General features: G+C 34.2%; 1 protein-coding gene and 1 non-coding gene across 7 annotated transcripts; one reads left to right on the top strand and one right to left on the bottom strand.

The window, feature by feature from the left end:
- Window positions 1–617: 617 nt before the first annotated feature.
- LOC112279408 (co-chaperone protein p23-1) lies at window positions 618–1091 on the bottom strand. The gene has a single exon (XR_016501937.1). It is a non-coding gene; the product is annotated as a co-chaperone protein p23-1 (transcript).
- A 4705-nt stretch (window positions 1092–5796) lies between these two features.
- Window positions 5797–9707, top strand: LOC112279283 (uncharacterized). Of its 6 annotated transcripts, none has more exons than XM_073532828.2 (9): window positions 5797–5918; window positions 7309–7558; window positions 7720–7808; window positions 8118–8256; window positions 8415–8489; window positions 8686–8807; window positions 8960–9035; window positions 9230–9289; window positions 9403–9707. In XM_073532828.2, exons 2-9 carry the CDS (start codon window positions 7373–7375, stop codon window positions 9535–9537), a joined length of 882 nt encoding a protein of 293 aa, XP_073388929.1. In that variant the 5' UTR covers window positions 5797–5918; window positions 7309–7372; the 3' UTR covers window positions 9538–9707. The 6 variants fall into 6 exon arrangements, with proteins under 6 accessions (XP_073388929.1, XP_024369326.1, XP_073388931.1 ...); XM_024513558.3 differs by having other exon boundaries at window positions 5855–6159; XM_024513556.3 differs by lacking the exon at window positions 5797–5918 and adding an exon at window positions 5922–6296.
- Window positions 9708–13921: the final 4214 nt, after the last annotated feature.

The raw sequence follows: 13921 nt of genomic DNA, 5'->3' as shown, positions 1-13921 counted from the left end.
GATTAGGGTTCGTTTTTTTGCCCTATATCGGGTTTTGGTTTGCACCGCATTCCACAAAGGTGAGTACTGGAGGATCACAATGTTACTATTCTTCACCAGTGAAGTCGAGGATTGGTGATAGCGAGAATTAATGTGCTATTCTACGACACTCACTCTTTCGTTTGGAACCACGTAAATGTGGGGTAATGAAAAGGGCAAGTGGATATTCCGACATGTCGCAGACAAGAGAGCGATTCAGTTGCGTCTTGCTTTTCAGGTTTTTCTTTTTGTGAAATTCGTAGAACTGGATATTGTCAGCTGCTGGGGAAAGGGCCGGAGTGAATAAACAAATGCAGCTGGACCAAACCCTCATGACACGTTTGTTATTGACAGATTGGTTCGACTTGTCCAGTTTCTACTGTGGCCATTGTTTGGTTGCAATCTGGAACAGGAACTGACGTAACCCTTCTCCATGACAGTTTCTGACTAATGGAATTTTCGGATTATTTAGGGCTAGAGAACGACGCTCTTATCGTATTCAGAAGCTCGTGATCCGGAGATGAGATCGTTCACGTTGAGTGGAAAGCTAGCGCCGCGCAGACAGCTGCCCTCATTTCATGTACGCTTTGCCCGGCTCGTCAGGGACAAGGCCCAGGAGCGCCGTCGTCGTCTTCATCGTCGCTGTCCCGCGTGCGCTCCAACTCGGAAGGTGGAATCTTCAACTTGTTCATATTAAGGCTCAACCTGTGAAAACACTCGTCGCTAATCGCGTCCTCATCCTCTTCCTCGATCCAGTAATCCCAGTCGGCCTTCACAAACTGTGGTGGCTTGCCCTCCGTCTTCAACAACCTCTCCCACCAGCCCCTTTCCTGCTTCTCAATAACGCAGAAAGGCAAGCGGCGGGCCTTATCCATCGTGCTCGCACACACATTCACGCTCTTGTATAATTGCACATCCACTTCATATACAACATCCTTCGACCTCGCCCGAAACGTGAACCGACCGTCCGGCTCCAGCTTCAGTTGCGTGTCCGTGGCGTCCGGAAGCGCGACTGTCAGATAGATTGTGTGGGATCGTTGCGCCCACAAAATGTCCGGCTGACGGGTCCTCATAGTCACAAATTTTGCGACTCGGCAGTGAAGACGATGATCTCGACGACGCGATCGCGAGAGAGAGAAAGACTTGCTCACTTGCGTTTCCAACTGCTGAGTGTCGGCGATGGTGAAAGAAGGAAGGGGTCGACTGAGAGAGTGCGGGAACTCTGTTCCCGAAAACGTTCCCGCCCACTGTGCCCGTTCTCGTGGCGCGTTCAATTGATTAATAAGGACCAATTCTAGCTTTTTTGTCTTTTTTGTTCGTTTGTATTGTTTTCAGCATGAAAGATTCTTTCTCTCTCTCTCTTTCTCTCTGTGTATATATATATATATATACAGACAGAGAGAGAAAGAGAAGATCATTTTCTTTGTGCTAGCAAGCAAGCAAACCCTGGACTGGTAGTTGGGATTTGAGTTGTCAACAACTTGGTACCAATAACGTCATCTTTTAAGCACAATACACAGTTACGAAAATAATTGATTCTAATAATTGTTGTTATTGAAATTTGATAAAAAAATATATTATAATGTAATATTGTATATATATTTTTATGTATAATATTAAAATTTGTTTCTTAATGTATTGATTCAAGTGTTAAATTACTATTCAGTTACTCATTGTAAATATTCCTAATTTATTAATACATAAAATGAATATATATATATATGTATGTATAATTATTTAAAATTTAAAAAGACAACCAAAAAAATAATTTAAAAAATAAAAATAAAAAATAATTTTAATAATTTGATTCATTATTTCCCTAAAAAATTCAAAAAATATTAAGTTCATAAATAAAGTTGTTATGAATGAGTAACCATTTTTAGAAAAAAGAAAAGAGAAGAAAAAGAAAATAATAAAAGCAGATTTGTGTGTTATCAATTAAAAATGTTATATTATTTCCAAATTTTAGATGAAACTTTTGTGAAGCAGACAAACAATAAATAAATATAAATATAACAACTTTAAAAAAATTGCAACAAAAACTTTGAACAATGCACAATCTCTTTTTAGAATGGTTTGGATTTATAAAAGTATCGATGTTGATTTTAATGTTTAAGAAATGTTGGATGACCAAAAAATGTATGTCAAAGTCCTCACACAATTCTTTAACACATGTACAATAGCAAAGATATTTTAGCATCAAACGTACATGCTTGTTTACTTGCTTTTAATACCTAAAAGTCTATAGTTATCTTCATTCATTAATTTAAGTATGTACTTCTTCAGTCTTAATTCAGTTTATTCTATTTTTATGCCAGTTGATTAGTATAAAACTTTGGTGTATTGTATTATACACAAAAACAATTGTGAATAAACTAGTGGTTAGTTTTTACAATGTAAATGTTCATTATACTTATGCACATTTTAAAAATTAGCCAAATAAAAAAACGTAATACAATGAAATTCCAAACAGCTATATTTCAAATCTTTAGAATATAAAAATATTTTCTATATATTTTTTCTTACAATTTCCTGACAGTTTTACTTCATAAAACTTTAGTCAATGTTATTGCTACTATCAGCAAGAAGTTGAGACCATACCAACTTAAATTACAAAATTGATATATATATATATATACATTGAAGTTTTTTTTTTTTTTAAATAGTTCTATTATTTATTTTGAAGTGGACTTTATGTGTTATATTTGTAAAACATCTCAAACAAATCAACTATTAATTTTTTTGTTCTATTCCAGATATTTTTTTAAAGGAATTTGATCACTTATAATTTCAAACTGTCATTAACATAAGTCAAATGTTATTGTATCATACGAAATTAGTAAAACATAAAAAGTAAAAGCATTTTTCTTTAATGTAATGATTTCCCACATATGGATACATATACCATATAGTTATAGTATTACTTTTTGAATTTTATTTCAACGTCCACAATCAACGTACATAAAAACATTAGCATTTTTTCTAATTTAGTTTTTATTTTAGTTTATTTGATGTTTGGAACAAATTTGTGCTTTACAATATTCATATTTAGAGTTGTATAATCAATTTTTTACTTCACAGTTTGCTCTACAATTTTATGTTTAAGCTCCTTCAAATTTTGATAAAATCTACTTTATTTTATTTTTTTTTATTAACTCAACCATTGGATTCTAAAACCTTGTTTTAATACTTGGAGATGATTTTAACTTATACAGATTGATTGTTTAAATATATCAGTTCTGAACCCTTTGATATATAATCATAAACATATACACTATAAAATTAACTCATAAATTTTCTTTTATTTGTAATGATTGGATGATACATACTATACTATGTGACACAAAATGGACATTTATTGATATATGTAATTTTTTTTTAAAAAAATTACAATTAATTCTTTGTATTTCAATATATTTTTAGAAAAAAATCTTCTTAATCTATATCCAAAATTGTAATGAAGAGGTCGTCATATCAAAAAGACAAGGTGAAAGGTGGAATCTTTACAATCTTTTAATTGGCTGTAAAATTGAGAAGCTTCTCAATTTTAACAAAACCAAATGATTTAAAAGATTTAGCCTTGCATTATGCCCTCATAGTATAACAACTCCAAAGGACATTACCATACTTGACACCACTTTGTCTACAATACCCTAATCAATTCAGTAGTCATATCCCATTCATGTCAAAAAAGAAACAGAACAAAAATCCCACATACTGAATACACACACACATACACATACATGCATGGTATCATTATAATAAAAGAAAGTGAACTTGCATTTATACACATTAAATCCTCAGCATCACCCATGCCAGGAAAGAAAAAAAAGCACAAGGGCTTATAAGGCCTGTAGCCTGGTCAGAAAGTAAGCAAGCAGGATCCTCATTTACTGCAATGTGGTAGATGGCAGAGGAGTAGCTTCCATCATTTCTCACTACAATGACACCTCTCATTCATTCATGAGGACAAGGGTGAATTTGCATCCCCTCATGGAGCCCCTTTGGGGACTTACTGACCAGCCATCTCATATTTGCAGTCCCTTATTTCAGTGCACGGGGCATGATGAGTGTGGCTGCTCTTTCCCATGCCTTGCCATTAAATGGTAATGCACTGCAATCCCCACCTCGGCAAGCTATGGTCTGCACCTTTCGCTTAATGAAATGGGGACACTGATTCAGGTGGGTCCTGTCCCCATCCCACCATGGGTTTCTTTCCCCCACCCCCCTGTTTTTTTTATGGGGTTTGTTTTTTCTTGTGATTTTCTTTTGTTTAAATAATCATGTGTTTTTTTTTAAGTAAATACAATTTTGAATTATTGTTGAAAATTTTAGAGATGTTTGTGTGGTTAAAGATAAATATAAATCTAAAGTTTGGGGGTGAATTCTTGCAATGCAAGAGAAATTTGAGAAAATAGTGAATTAATTGCAAAAGATGGACAAAATGTGAGAGATGAAATTGATGTTGACAAAATTAGACTAGAAAATTGAGGTTGTTGTTGTGGTAATAGTTTTCATGAACTATAAATGCAACTGTTGGTACAAAGCTGCTTAGTTGTGGAGTTGGTGACTGTCTACATTTTTTGAAGCCCAACTCTAAATGAAATCAATGTGATACCATGATGTCAATAGGCTTTACCAAATTGCTTGTTGATCAACAAAAAGAAATTAACAATAACTATACAACAATATTATCTTATTAGCATCTTATACCATAAATTGAAACTCAAAAAGCCACCATGTAAATACAAGTATCTCATAAATTCTCAAGTATATATAATTTACCAATAACAAGCTTCAAGAAAAACTACACATTCTCTCTGTCTTCTTTACAACAGTCTCAAAACTTTACAAGAGCAATTTAATTAATTATTGTTAATAATATTGATAGAATTTTTAATAGGATCCTCTTTTAAATTATAATTAATAACTGATTTTACAACTCATTTTATTGTGTTAATTTCAAACTAAAATTGTCTGATATTTTTGTAAATCGAAGAAGAAATTAGTGCTAGAAGTTCAGATGCTATATTAAATATCTTTGATTAGTTTTTCTAAAATATAAATCATTTTTCCATGTAAATAGTTTACACATGCATCATCATATACATAAAAAATTTAAAATTTTTTAGAAAACTAAATATCTAAAAATTATATATTCATACATATATCCACCCACAAACTCATTAGTTATTATTATAACTGAATGGGCGCCAGCTACCCCTGGCTCCCCGCCATAGATGCTCTCCTCTTCCCAGCACGATTTGAAATTAGGGAATTTCCTCGAAGGAGAGAGTGTACTCCTACACAGGAGCAGAGTTCTTGAATAAGCTTCCAGAAACAAAACAGAAAATCTGAAGGACGACGAGAACGACGAAGACGACGAAAAACAGAATAAGGACGACGATGATCAGGACGAGGACGACGAGGATCAGGACGAGAACGACGATGACCAGGACAAGAACGACGATGACCAGGACAAGAACGACGATGACCAGAACAAGAACGACGATGACCAGGACAAGAACGACGATGACCAGGACAAGAACGACGATGACCAGGACAAGAACGACGATGACCACGAGGACGACCTACCGCGGTGGTCGAGCAGGTTGTGTTCGCACAATATGAACAAAAAACATTAGAGATGTACTGGTGCAGCATTATAGTAATAATCCTATGCCGCCAAATGCAGCTTTTTGTGCCAGATTTAATTACTCCGTCCAATAGCAGAAGTTGCGTGCTCCCGGTTCAGCACCGCCGTTGCGCCGTTGATTCATTGCTCCCTGAACAACTAACTGCACCAGCACCGATGCGAGAGGGTATCGACATGGATCCGCGTGGTTGTCGCCGTCGCCGTTGTGGTCGTGCCCACCAGGCGACCTTCCCTCTTCCACTCTGTAGGTCTCTGTTCCGGAGGTTGCCACTCGGTCTATCTTCATCGTTTTCTGGAGGAATTGCTGCAAGTGGTGCGGTGGATCTGTCGGCTTATTGACGAGGCTGCTTGTTGATGTTGTCAACCCTGTTTCGCAGCTCCGATTTTGTTGAATGTTTCCGAATTGCGGAGTTGAACGGAGTCAATATATTGCCGAAGAGGGAGAGCTACGTTGTTCTCGTGGTTGTTGGCCAACGCTTGGTCTGGTAGGTTTGGCATTAGCTGGTGAGGAGGTGTTGAGAGGAGTACAATCGTAGTTTCGTGTTGACGAGAGTTGGTGTTACTGCCGAGGATATCGTTGTGGTGGTGATTCTCGGTTACGAATTTTGAAGTGGATCTTCAGGTTAGCGGGGTTTTTCCGGTGCTTTGTAGAATGAATTGAATAAGGCAAGTAAACTTGTTAATTTCTGTTCGTTGATGGCGAGCAGAGATGTGCTCTATATTTTTAGCATGCCAATTGTAGTCGCTTGTTGCCCAACAGCTGGCGCAGTTGTTTTCTGTGAGAGCATTCACGTCCAAGATTGTTGTGAGGCTCTGTATTTCGATTCTGCTTAGGCTTTCGTTGCTATCCTCTTCTGAATGCTTTTTTACTTTCTTTCTTCAACATTACAATTTTAATGTGGTAAACTTTCTTCTGTTTTCTGGAACCTGGACGTGTTTTTCTCGTGATGATGTTTGATAATAAAAATTCGATTTGTTTCAGATGGCAGATAGATTTTACTGGTGAACTTGATTAGTCCTTGATTGGGACAGAAAGCGAGTCTGAATCTTTGTTGGTCCAGTTCTGTCTGTAGATCCAGAAATCACATATATATTTTTGTTCTTATTACGGAATTAGTCTCACATCGAGGACGAGAGGCTGGTGATATTCAAATTGACCTTTAAATTCTATCGCAATGTATATAAGTGCGATTTGCCTCTGTAGGACCACACTACCTCTTGTTTTTACGTAACCTAGATCAAGCCGCAGATTAAAAAAAAGACTTGCATGAGTGGAAGTATTTGAGCTATGAGCTTCTCCATTCACTAATTGAGCGATTAGAGGCGCAGCAGCCATTACAATGATACATGTCCACTTGTAGTTTTACGTGAATTGAATTGTAATTCATTCTATTCTTATACCAGACGAATGATTCATTCTCTGACACACATGTCATTTGAGCTTTTGTAACATTAATGAATGCTTGTATGAATGAAAATGCAAGCCTATGCCTGTACATAGCAGTCAGTTGCAAAACTAGGTAATCAGGAGAATGACATCTTTTGGGCTGAGCTTTAGGGTTGTTCTTCGGCCAGCTTTGTATGCTTGTATCTTTGTGAATAGGACCTCATGGTGTTGTTCCTTTTCCGTGTAGGTCTTGATTCGTTGAGACTACTCCTTGCGCGCTATTCAGATAATGTTACACGTTCCCTTCTGAGATGTCTTCGCAAGCAGATTTCATTACGATGATGATCCCAGGTTTCACTACCCCTGGCTCGACCACGCTGCGAAGAGCAGTTCCATTTCATGACAATATGGACATGTTGTTTGGGGAATGGAGTGGTGGTGGAGAAATTGCTCTCTGGTTCGGCTCGGTGTTATCTGGCATCATGTTCTGCAAGCTTGTGCGTTTCTGTGCTAATTACGTGCATATAGTCCAGATCTTTTTATCATTTCAATCGATTACACTTTATTTCGTACGCTACAATTATACGATAGTTTATACGTCAGCATCAACATAGTCTTTCTGTTGAAAATCTTGCTCAATGTTTTTAAATGTATGCAGATGTACGATTTTTCCAAAGACATTAGCCCGAACACATTTCCAGGCTACAACAAACTGACGAGAACGCAGAAAGTGGAATGGAACAATCGGTGTGTTTTCTTTTCCATGTATTAATGCATTGAAAACTGTTAGTTGAAAATATAAGGTTGTCGAGTCTTTCCAAATTTGTTTTAGTTTTAGTCACTCGTTTGCTACTTGTACAAGGTATGCTTCCGTGGAAATGCCACATATGTTTTTATCTCATGCCATATATGTTTTATCTCATGCCACATATGTATTTCATTGTAGAGTGTAGGTTGAGTTTCATTCATTTCTTGTGCAATCTTGAAAATGCTACAACTACTCTAAAACGAATAAGTGTTCAAATTGTTGATCATCTCTTCTGTATGTTTCTGCAGGGCTTTTTCAACAGCTCATGCTTTCGTTTCATCTGCTATCGCATTTTACTTGTTGTATGTCAGCGACATTTTCCGAGATTCTGCTCCTTATGGACCTGTTATGTTCCGAAGCTCCATCCTCTCCCAATTTGGTCTTGGGGTAGGTTGTCCGTTCTTTTGCTTTGCACGTTGATGACTTCGATGATTGAGCGTTTCTCTGAGAAGATTTGATGTTTCCTGCATGCAGCTTTCTGCACTTCATTCGCATTTGAATTTTCTCCTTAAGAATTAATGACTTGTTGTGGTATGCATCATTAGTTTTCTTGCGGATATTTTATCGCGGACATGGGAATGATAGTTGCATTCTATCCAACTTTAGGAGGCTATGAATTTGTAAGTTTTTTCTGTTACGGAGAGGGAGCATCAGAATGTTTTGCATTGGATTTTATGTGATTTTGGCGTTTGTTATTCCTTTAATTTTTCCTCCATTTAATTTTTTGGTTGCGAGTGTTTCTTTTTTCTTTTTTCTTTTCTTTTATCTTATTTGCTACTTATTTACATAGTTGTGTAACGTATGTTGTGTTTTCAGCTCCTGCATCATTTGGTGTCAATGCTGGCGTTGATTTTAGCCGTACACTCTGGGCATGCTCACTTGTATCTGTACATTGTTCTTTTGTCGGAGTGTACAACACCTTTCATCAACCTGCGCTGGTATCGCCTTATCATTTTTGTGCCGTTTAAACATCCTCTCGTGCTGGATTCAAATTTCCAATTCTCCAACTGTGTGTATCAAACTTTTGATTTCCAAATATCAAAATGATTGGAAGGCCTGCTATGTGATTCAAGAACGTCAATGATAACAGGTACCTGACTATACTGGACCTCAAAGGCACAGATGTGTACCTATATAACGGAGTATTCACTGCCTTTTTGTGGCTGGTACGTAATCTACTTGTACTTCGGTGATTTTCAGTCTTCGTAGTGTTGGAGGGGCTTGGGGCCCAATACATCTCATTCGGACGTTGGAAATATGTTTGCTTTCGACCTATTGGAAAGGTTTGTATTTGTGCTTTCATTTCCCTGTTGGTAGTGTCTGATACCAGGAACTTCTGTGGTCGTTGGGGCATTTGCAGATAGCTCGTGTGATCAACTTCGTGTATTGTTTCGTTCATCTATACCTTCATTTTGACCAGGTGAGAACCTTCTACATCCACTATTCTCCATTGCATTGAAAGGTATTAGTCCTCAATTGTTAACCCTACCGACAAAAATCATAAAAAGATTTACATGTTGCCGTTTGGAACAGGCGAAGCAGGTCCACACAGCAGGATTTGTGTTCCTGCTGGTTTCACCAACCAGCCTGGGTTTGATGAACATATTCTGGTTTTACAAAATAGTGAACGCCTTATTGCGCACATTTAACCGCAAACATGCTCCTTAGTTTCCGCGCCGAGAGTTCCAACTTCATTCTTATGTCAATCTCAACGAGATGAGGTTGTTTTAGACTGATCATCATTAACCCACTAGAGTAGCAATCAACTTGAGCTGTCTATTTAAATCATGTGCTTCTTCCTTGAAATGGTAATGTACACTGAGCAACTCTCCACAGGTCGTCCGTCGTGTACGTCGTCTTGTTATCCTCCAAGAGTCGATGGAAATTGCAGTTTTGTTGCAAATGGTGTACCGCGCACTTTCACAATTACCTCTTGCAACAGAACTCACGCGCAGGAAAATTTTCACTTGCCCATCTAGTTTTGAAGCGTCTCCAGCAGCTGTAGTGTTACTTTCAAGGGAGGATCTGAGAACGTGCCTTCAAGTGTGTGTGCTGACTGAAGGCACCGAAATGACGGATTTCTCTTGCAACTTAGAATGTAAATTGTATAACATAGAATGACGCAATTCAGAAACAGGCTCCTGATCTTCACCAACAGCCACAAGTCACACAAAGTCTGGTTTATGGGATATGTGGATACAATGCAGACCGCTGCAAAATCCACGGAACATGTTCTTGGATCGAGCCAGCACCATGGTGCTGTGACGATGATCGCAGCTCAAAGATCTATCCACATGCAACTGGTACGTTGCGAATTTTAATTTTGTCGTCGGTACTCGTTAATTCTGTTGGGATTTTGAAACAAAGTGAGAAGTTGTCCATTCACAGAGTTGCTGAAGGGTTGTTGCTGAAGGGTTGTTGCTGAAGGGTTGTTGCTGAAGGGTTGCACCTATTGTTAAAGCTATACATTGGTTGCTTATATATCTTCAATTATATCAAATTCTAAGATGTCAAAAAGAAATACTTGTTGAGGACCAATTTATTAAAAAAAAAAATCGCTTGTATATTCTTTGAAAATCTCTCTTAATTTGTTTTCTTTTAATTATCTTCTTTATTGAAAAGAAAAAAGTTAATAATTATATTAAAAAGATTAAAAATTAAAATATAAATATGCTGTGGTTTATATATATATATATATATATATATATATTAGAATTTAAATCATATACAAAATATTTATTTATTTTTGACAGTAATAGAAATTAAATTCATCAGTGAGAATATTTTATTTTATTTTGTATTTTAATTGAAACTTGGAATAGCACTTTTCTACAATGCTTGAGCTCCACACAAACCTTCTACCTTTGCCTCCATTGCAATTGCACAAATCTTGGTTATGTAGTAGGGAGCATTGAATAGTCTACTGCATCCAAGTAGTGTGCTATCTAGTATACAAATATCTCATTTGTATCTTTTTATTGTCATGCTTGTTTGTTTGAGTGCAGTAATTACTAATTATTTTAGTTAGTGAGTTTGTTGCAATTGTCTTTGTTACATGAGTCTTTGTTTATATATGTACTGGTAGAAATCCATGTTGTTGGCTACAAAAAAAAAGTAAAAATTTAATTTGTAATTGTTAAATAAAAAATTGTTAACTTCGAAAGAAATATTTATTAAACATAAAAAAGTATATAAATAATAATAGAATTATTTATATTTCTTCATTATAATTAGCAAATATATATTTTTATTTATTATAATAACAAAATTTCCAAGTTAAGATTTTTTTTGGATAAATTACATTTATAGTGGTATTTTTGTCTTTATTATTTTATGATATAGGATCTTAATCATATTAAAAGAAATATATCATAAAAGAATAACATACAATTATCTATGTGCAAATATAAGGGTTCTAAGAACTATTCCTATATTCTTCAATGATTGTCCTTGAGATTTATTAATAATCATTACAAATCCTACTTTTATTGAAAATTGACTTAACTACAACTTGAACAAAATCTCTTCACATAATGGATATAATGTGATCTTTAGAAGAAAAGCCAATTGTTCCCTATAGTCTTTAGATAAAACTCTTGCACATATAATTCGATTAGTGAATTATATAATGATTAAACATGATCCATTATAAAGTACTTGAGATGGAGGAGTATTTTAAAATAACATAATATGACATCCGATCTTTAGTTTCAAGCAAAATAGTAGCAATGCAAATAGACTTAAATTATTTAAATACTCAATTTGATAATAATTATTATTATCAACACCATCTTCCATAATTGCTATATTTTTCTTGAAATAAGTACATAAAATTCTAAAAAACCTCTCAATTGTATGCTTGTTTAAATCATTGATATTATAATTTCTTGCAAATAAAATTAACTTATTGATGAAATATTCATTTCTAAGTATCCCATCTTCATCCAAACTTGAATAGATAGCTTAAATGAAATCATTTGATTTTGAACATACTTTCATATGTTTTGGAAGAATCACCATAATTTTCAATGGATCTATGATTATTAATCTACTTTTAATTTATAAATAAAAATTGTTGTTATATATATTACATAAAAATATTATAGCATAAAAAACTTTAAAAAGAAATAATCTTGTATAATGCATATCTTTAAGAGCTCTTCAACAAATAATTGAATTTCTTCAAATATATCTTTTAGGCATGTATTTTTAATCGACTTCTATACTTGAATATTAGATTAAATCTTTGATCATTGCAAAGAAATATCAACAATCTCTTTTCTTTAGTCTTTAACAATAAGAAGAAGAATTAGGCAAAAATCTCCACCAAAGATTACAATAATTCTACCAAAATATTTTATTAGAGCGATTTATGTCTTAAAGAGTTTTATCAAGTGCCTCAACACAATGACAATATTGCATTAGTATCTCATCCCAAATAATAAGAACTGACTTTCCTAACACATCTATGTATGGTACATTCTTTGCAATATTTTAAAACAAATCTTCATGAAAATTGAACAAGTTTTTAAACATAGAGTGTGTAATCAGTCTACTACTTAAAAGTTGTGCTGCAATTTCAAAGGAAGCAATATACAAAAAAAGATTCCATCACTTTGGAACTTCATTGTTATTTTATTGTACAAAAATATTTTTTTACTTCTTGTTGGTCTTTTCAAAAAATATAACTTTCAAAGATTATTATCTACTAAAGTATAGATATTCAAATATATGATATATTGCTTATCATTCAATTATGACATATTGCCAAGGATATGAATCTCAAAGAAAGAAAATCTTAATACATTCTAATGTGAAACAAAAAAGATTAAAATATCATTCAAAGATAATAATATATTAAATTAGAATGGCAATTGCCAAAGACAAGTAGACTAGAAAGTCTTGAAACAAGACTATAAACTAGAAAGGCATTGATAAGAGTGAAGGAGGCTCCACTCTTGCTTCCATATATACCAACTAATTAGGAGATATATTTTCGTATTCTAATACAATTACATGGTGAAAATATAATCAAAAATAAAATTTTAATCAATATCTAATCATCTTGGTTTAATAATAATTCATGATATTTAAACATGGTTTTTATAAAAGCCTCTAAGTTTATTTTCTTATCTTAATAGCTAGTAGATTAAAGGTTGATTAATAATTTTACCTTTTAGGCTGTAAAAATTCTTTTATTGCTTTAGAAAGGCCTTAAATTAATAAAACCAAGTTAAAAGAAGTAAATAATTAGCATGGTTGATACAAAGATTAAGTTGAGCATATGGTTGGACTAAAAAATCCTTAGGATAGATTAGCTTGATACTCGAGGGTCAACCATTTGTCGAGCAGGGTCAAAATTAGACCTCCAATTATTAAAATGATCGACTAGAACAAAGTATAGAAAAATTTTAAGATTGGCAATTAGGAATAATGAGCTAACTTTAGGTTTATTCTAAAAGTATAAGGCTTATTTTTAGAGGTTTTGGAATGACTTTGCAATTATTATTAAAAATCAAGATTTGTATTGATGATTTGGAATTTATGCAATATAATTAGGCTATCATTCTTAGCTAATTCGAGTAATTGATATCACATCTATGATTCAAAATTTGATAGTGCTTGGTTGATTGGGTGTACTAAGTGCATGTAAAATTTTGTATTAATCTAATGGTACAATTGAGAGATATCTAGATTTTGGTACAAGAAGATATTAGAAGTTGGCAGTTTGAGGTTGAGTAGGATTTCTATGATATCTGAAGATCTATTTGTTGAATTAAGGAAAAATATGGCATGAGAGTAGAAGACTTTAAGATTAAGCTATACACTAATTTTGAATTGAAATTAATGGTTAAAAAAAGAAAAATTACTATAGGAACATCTACATCAACTTTTAAGTTGGTGACCAAGTGACATTAGTGCAATTTTTGGACTTTTTTTGCCAACCTATAAGTTAGATTAGGATAAATTTTTTAAACATGTAGAAGACTTGTAGTAGCATTTGTATGAATTTTTTTACACTAAATGAATGGTCAAATTAAGAATTATAGCT

Source organism: Physcomitrium patens, chromosome 3 (genome assembly GCF_059467195.1).
Source record: "Physcomitrium patens ecotype Gransden chromosome 3, ASM5946719v1, whole genome shotgun sequence".
Lineage (NCBI taxonomy): Eukaryota > Viridiplantae > Streptophyta > Bryopsida > Funariales > Funariaceae > Physcomitrium > Physcomitrium patens.
This window is presented reverse-complemented; position numbering and strand designations above follow the sequence as displayed.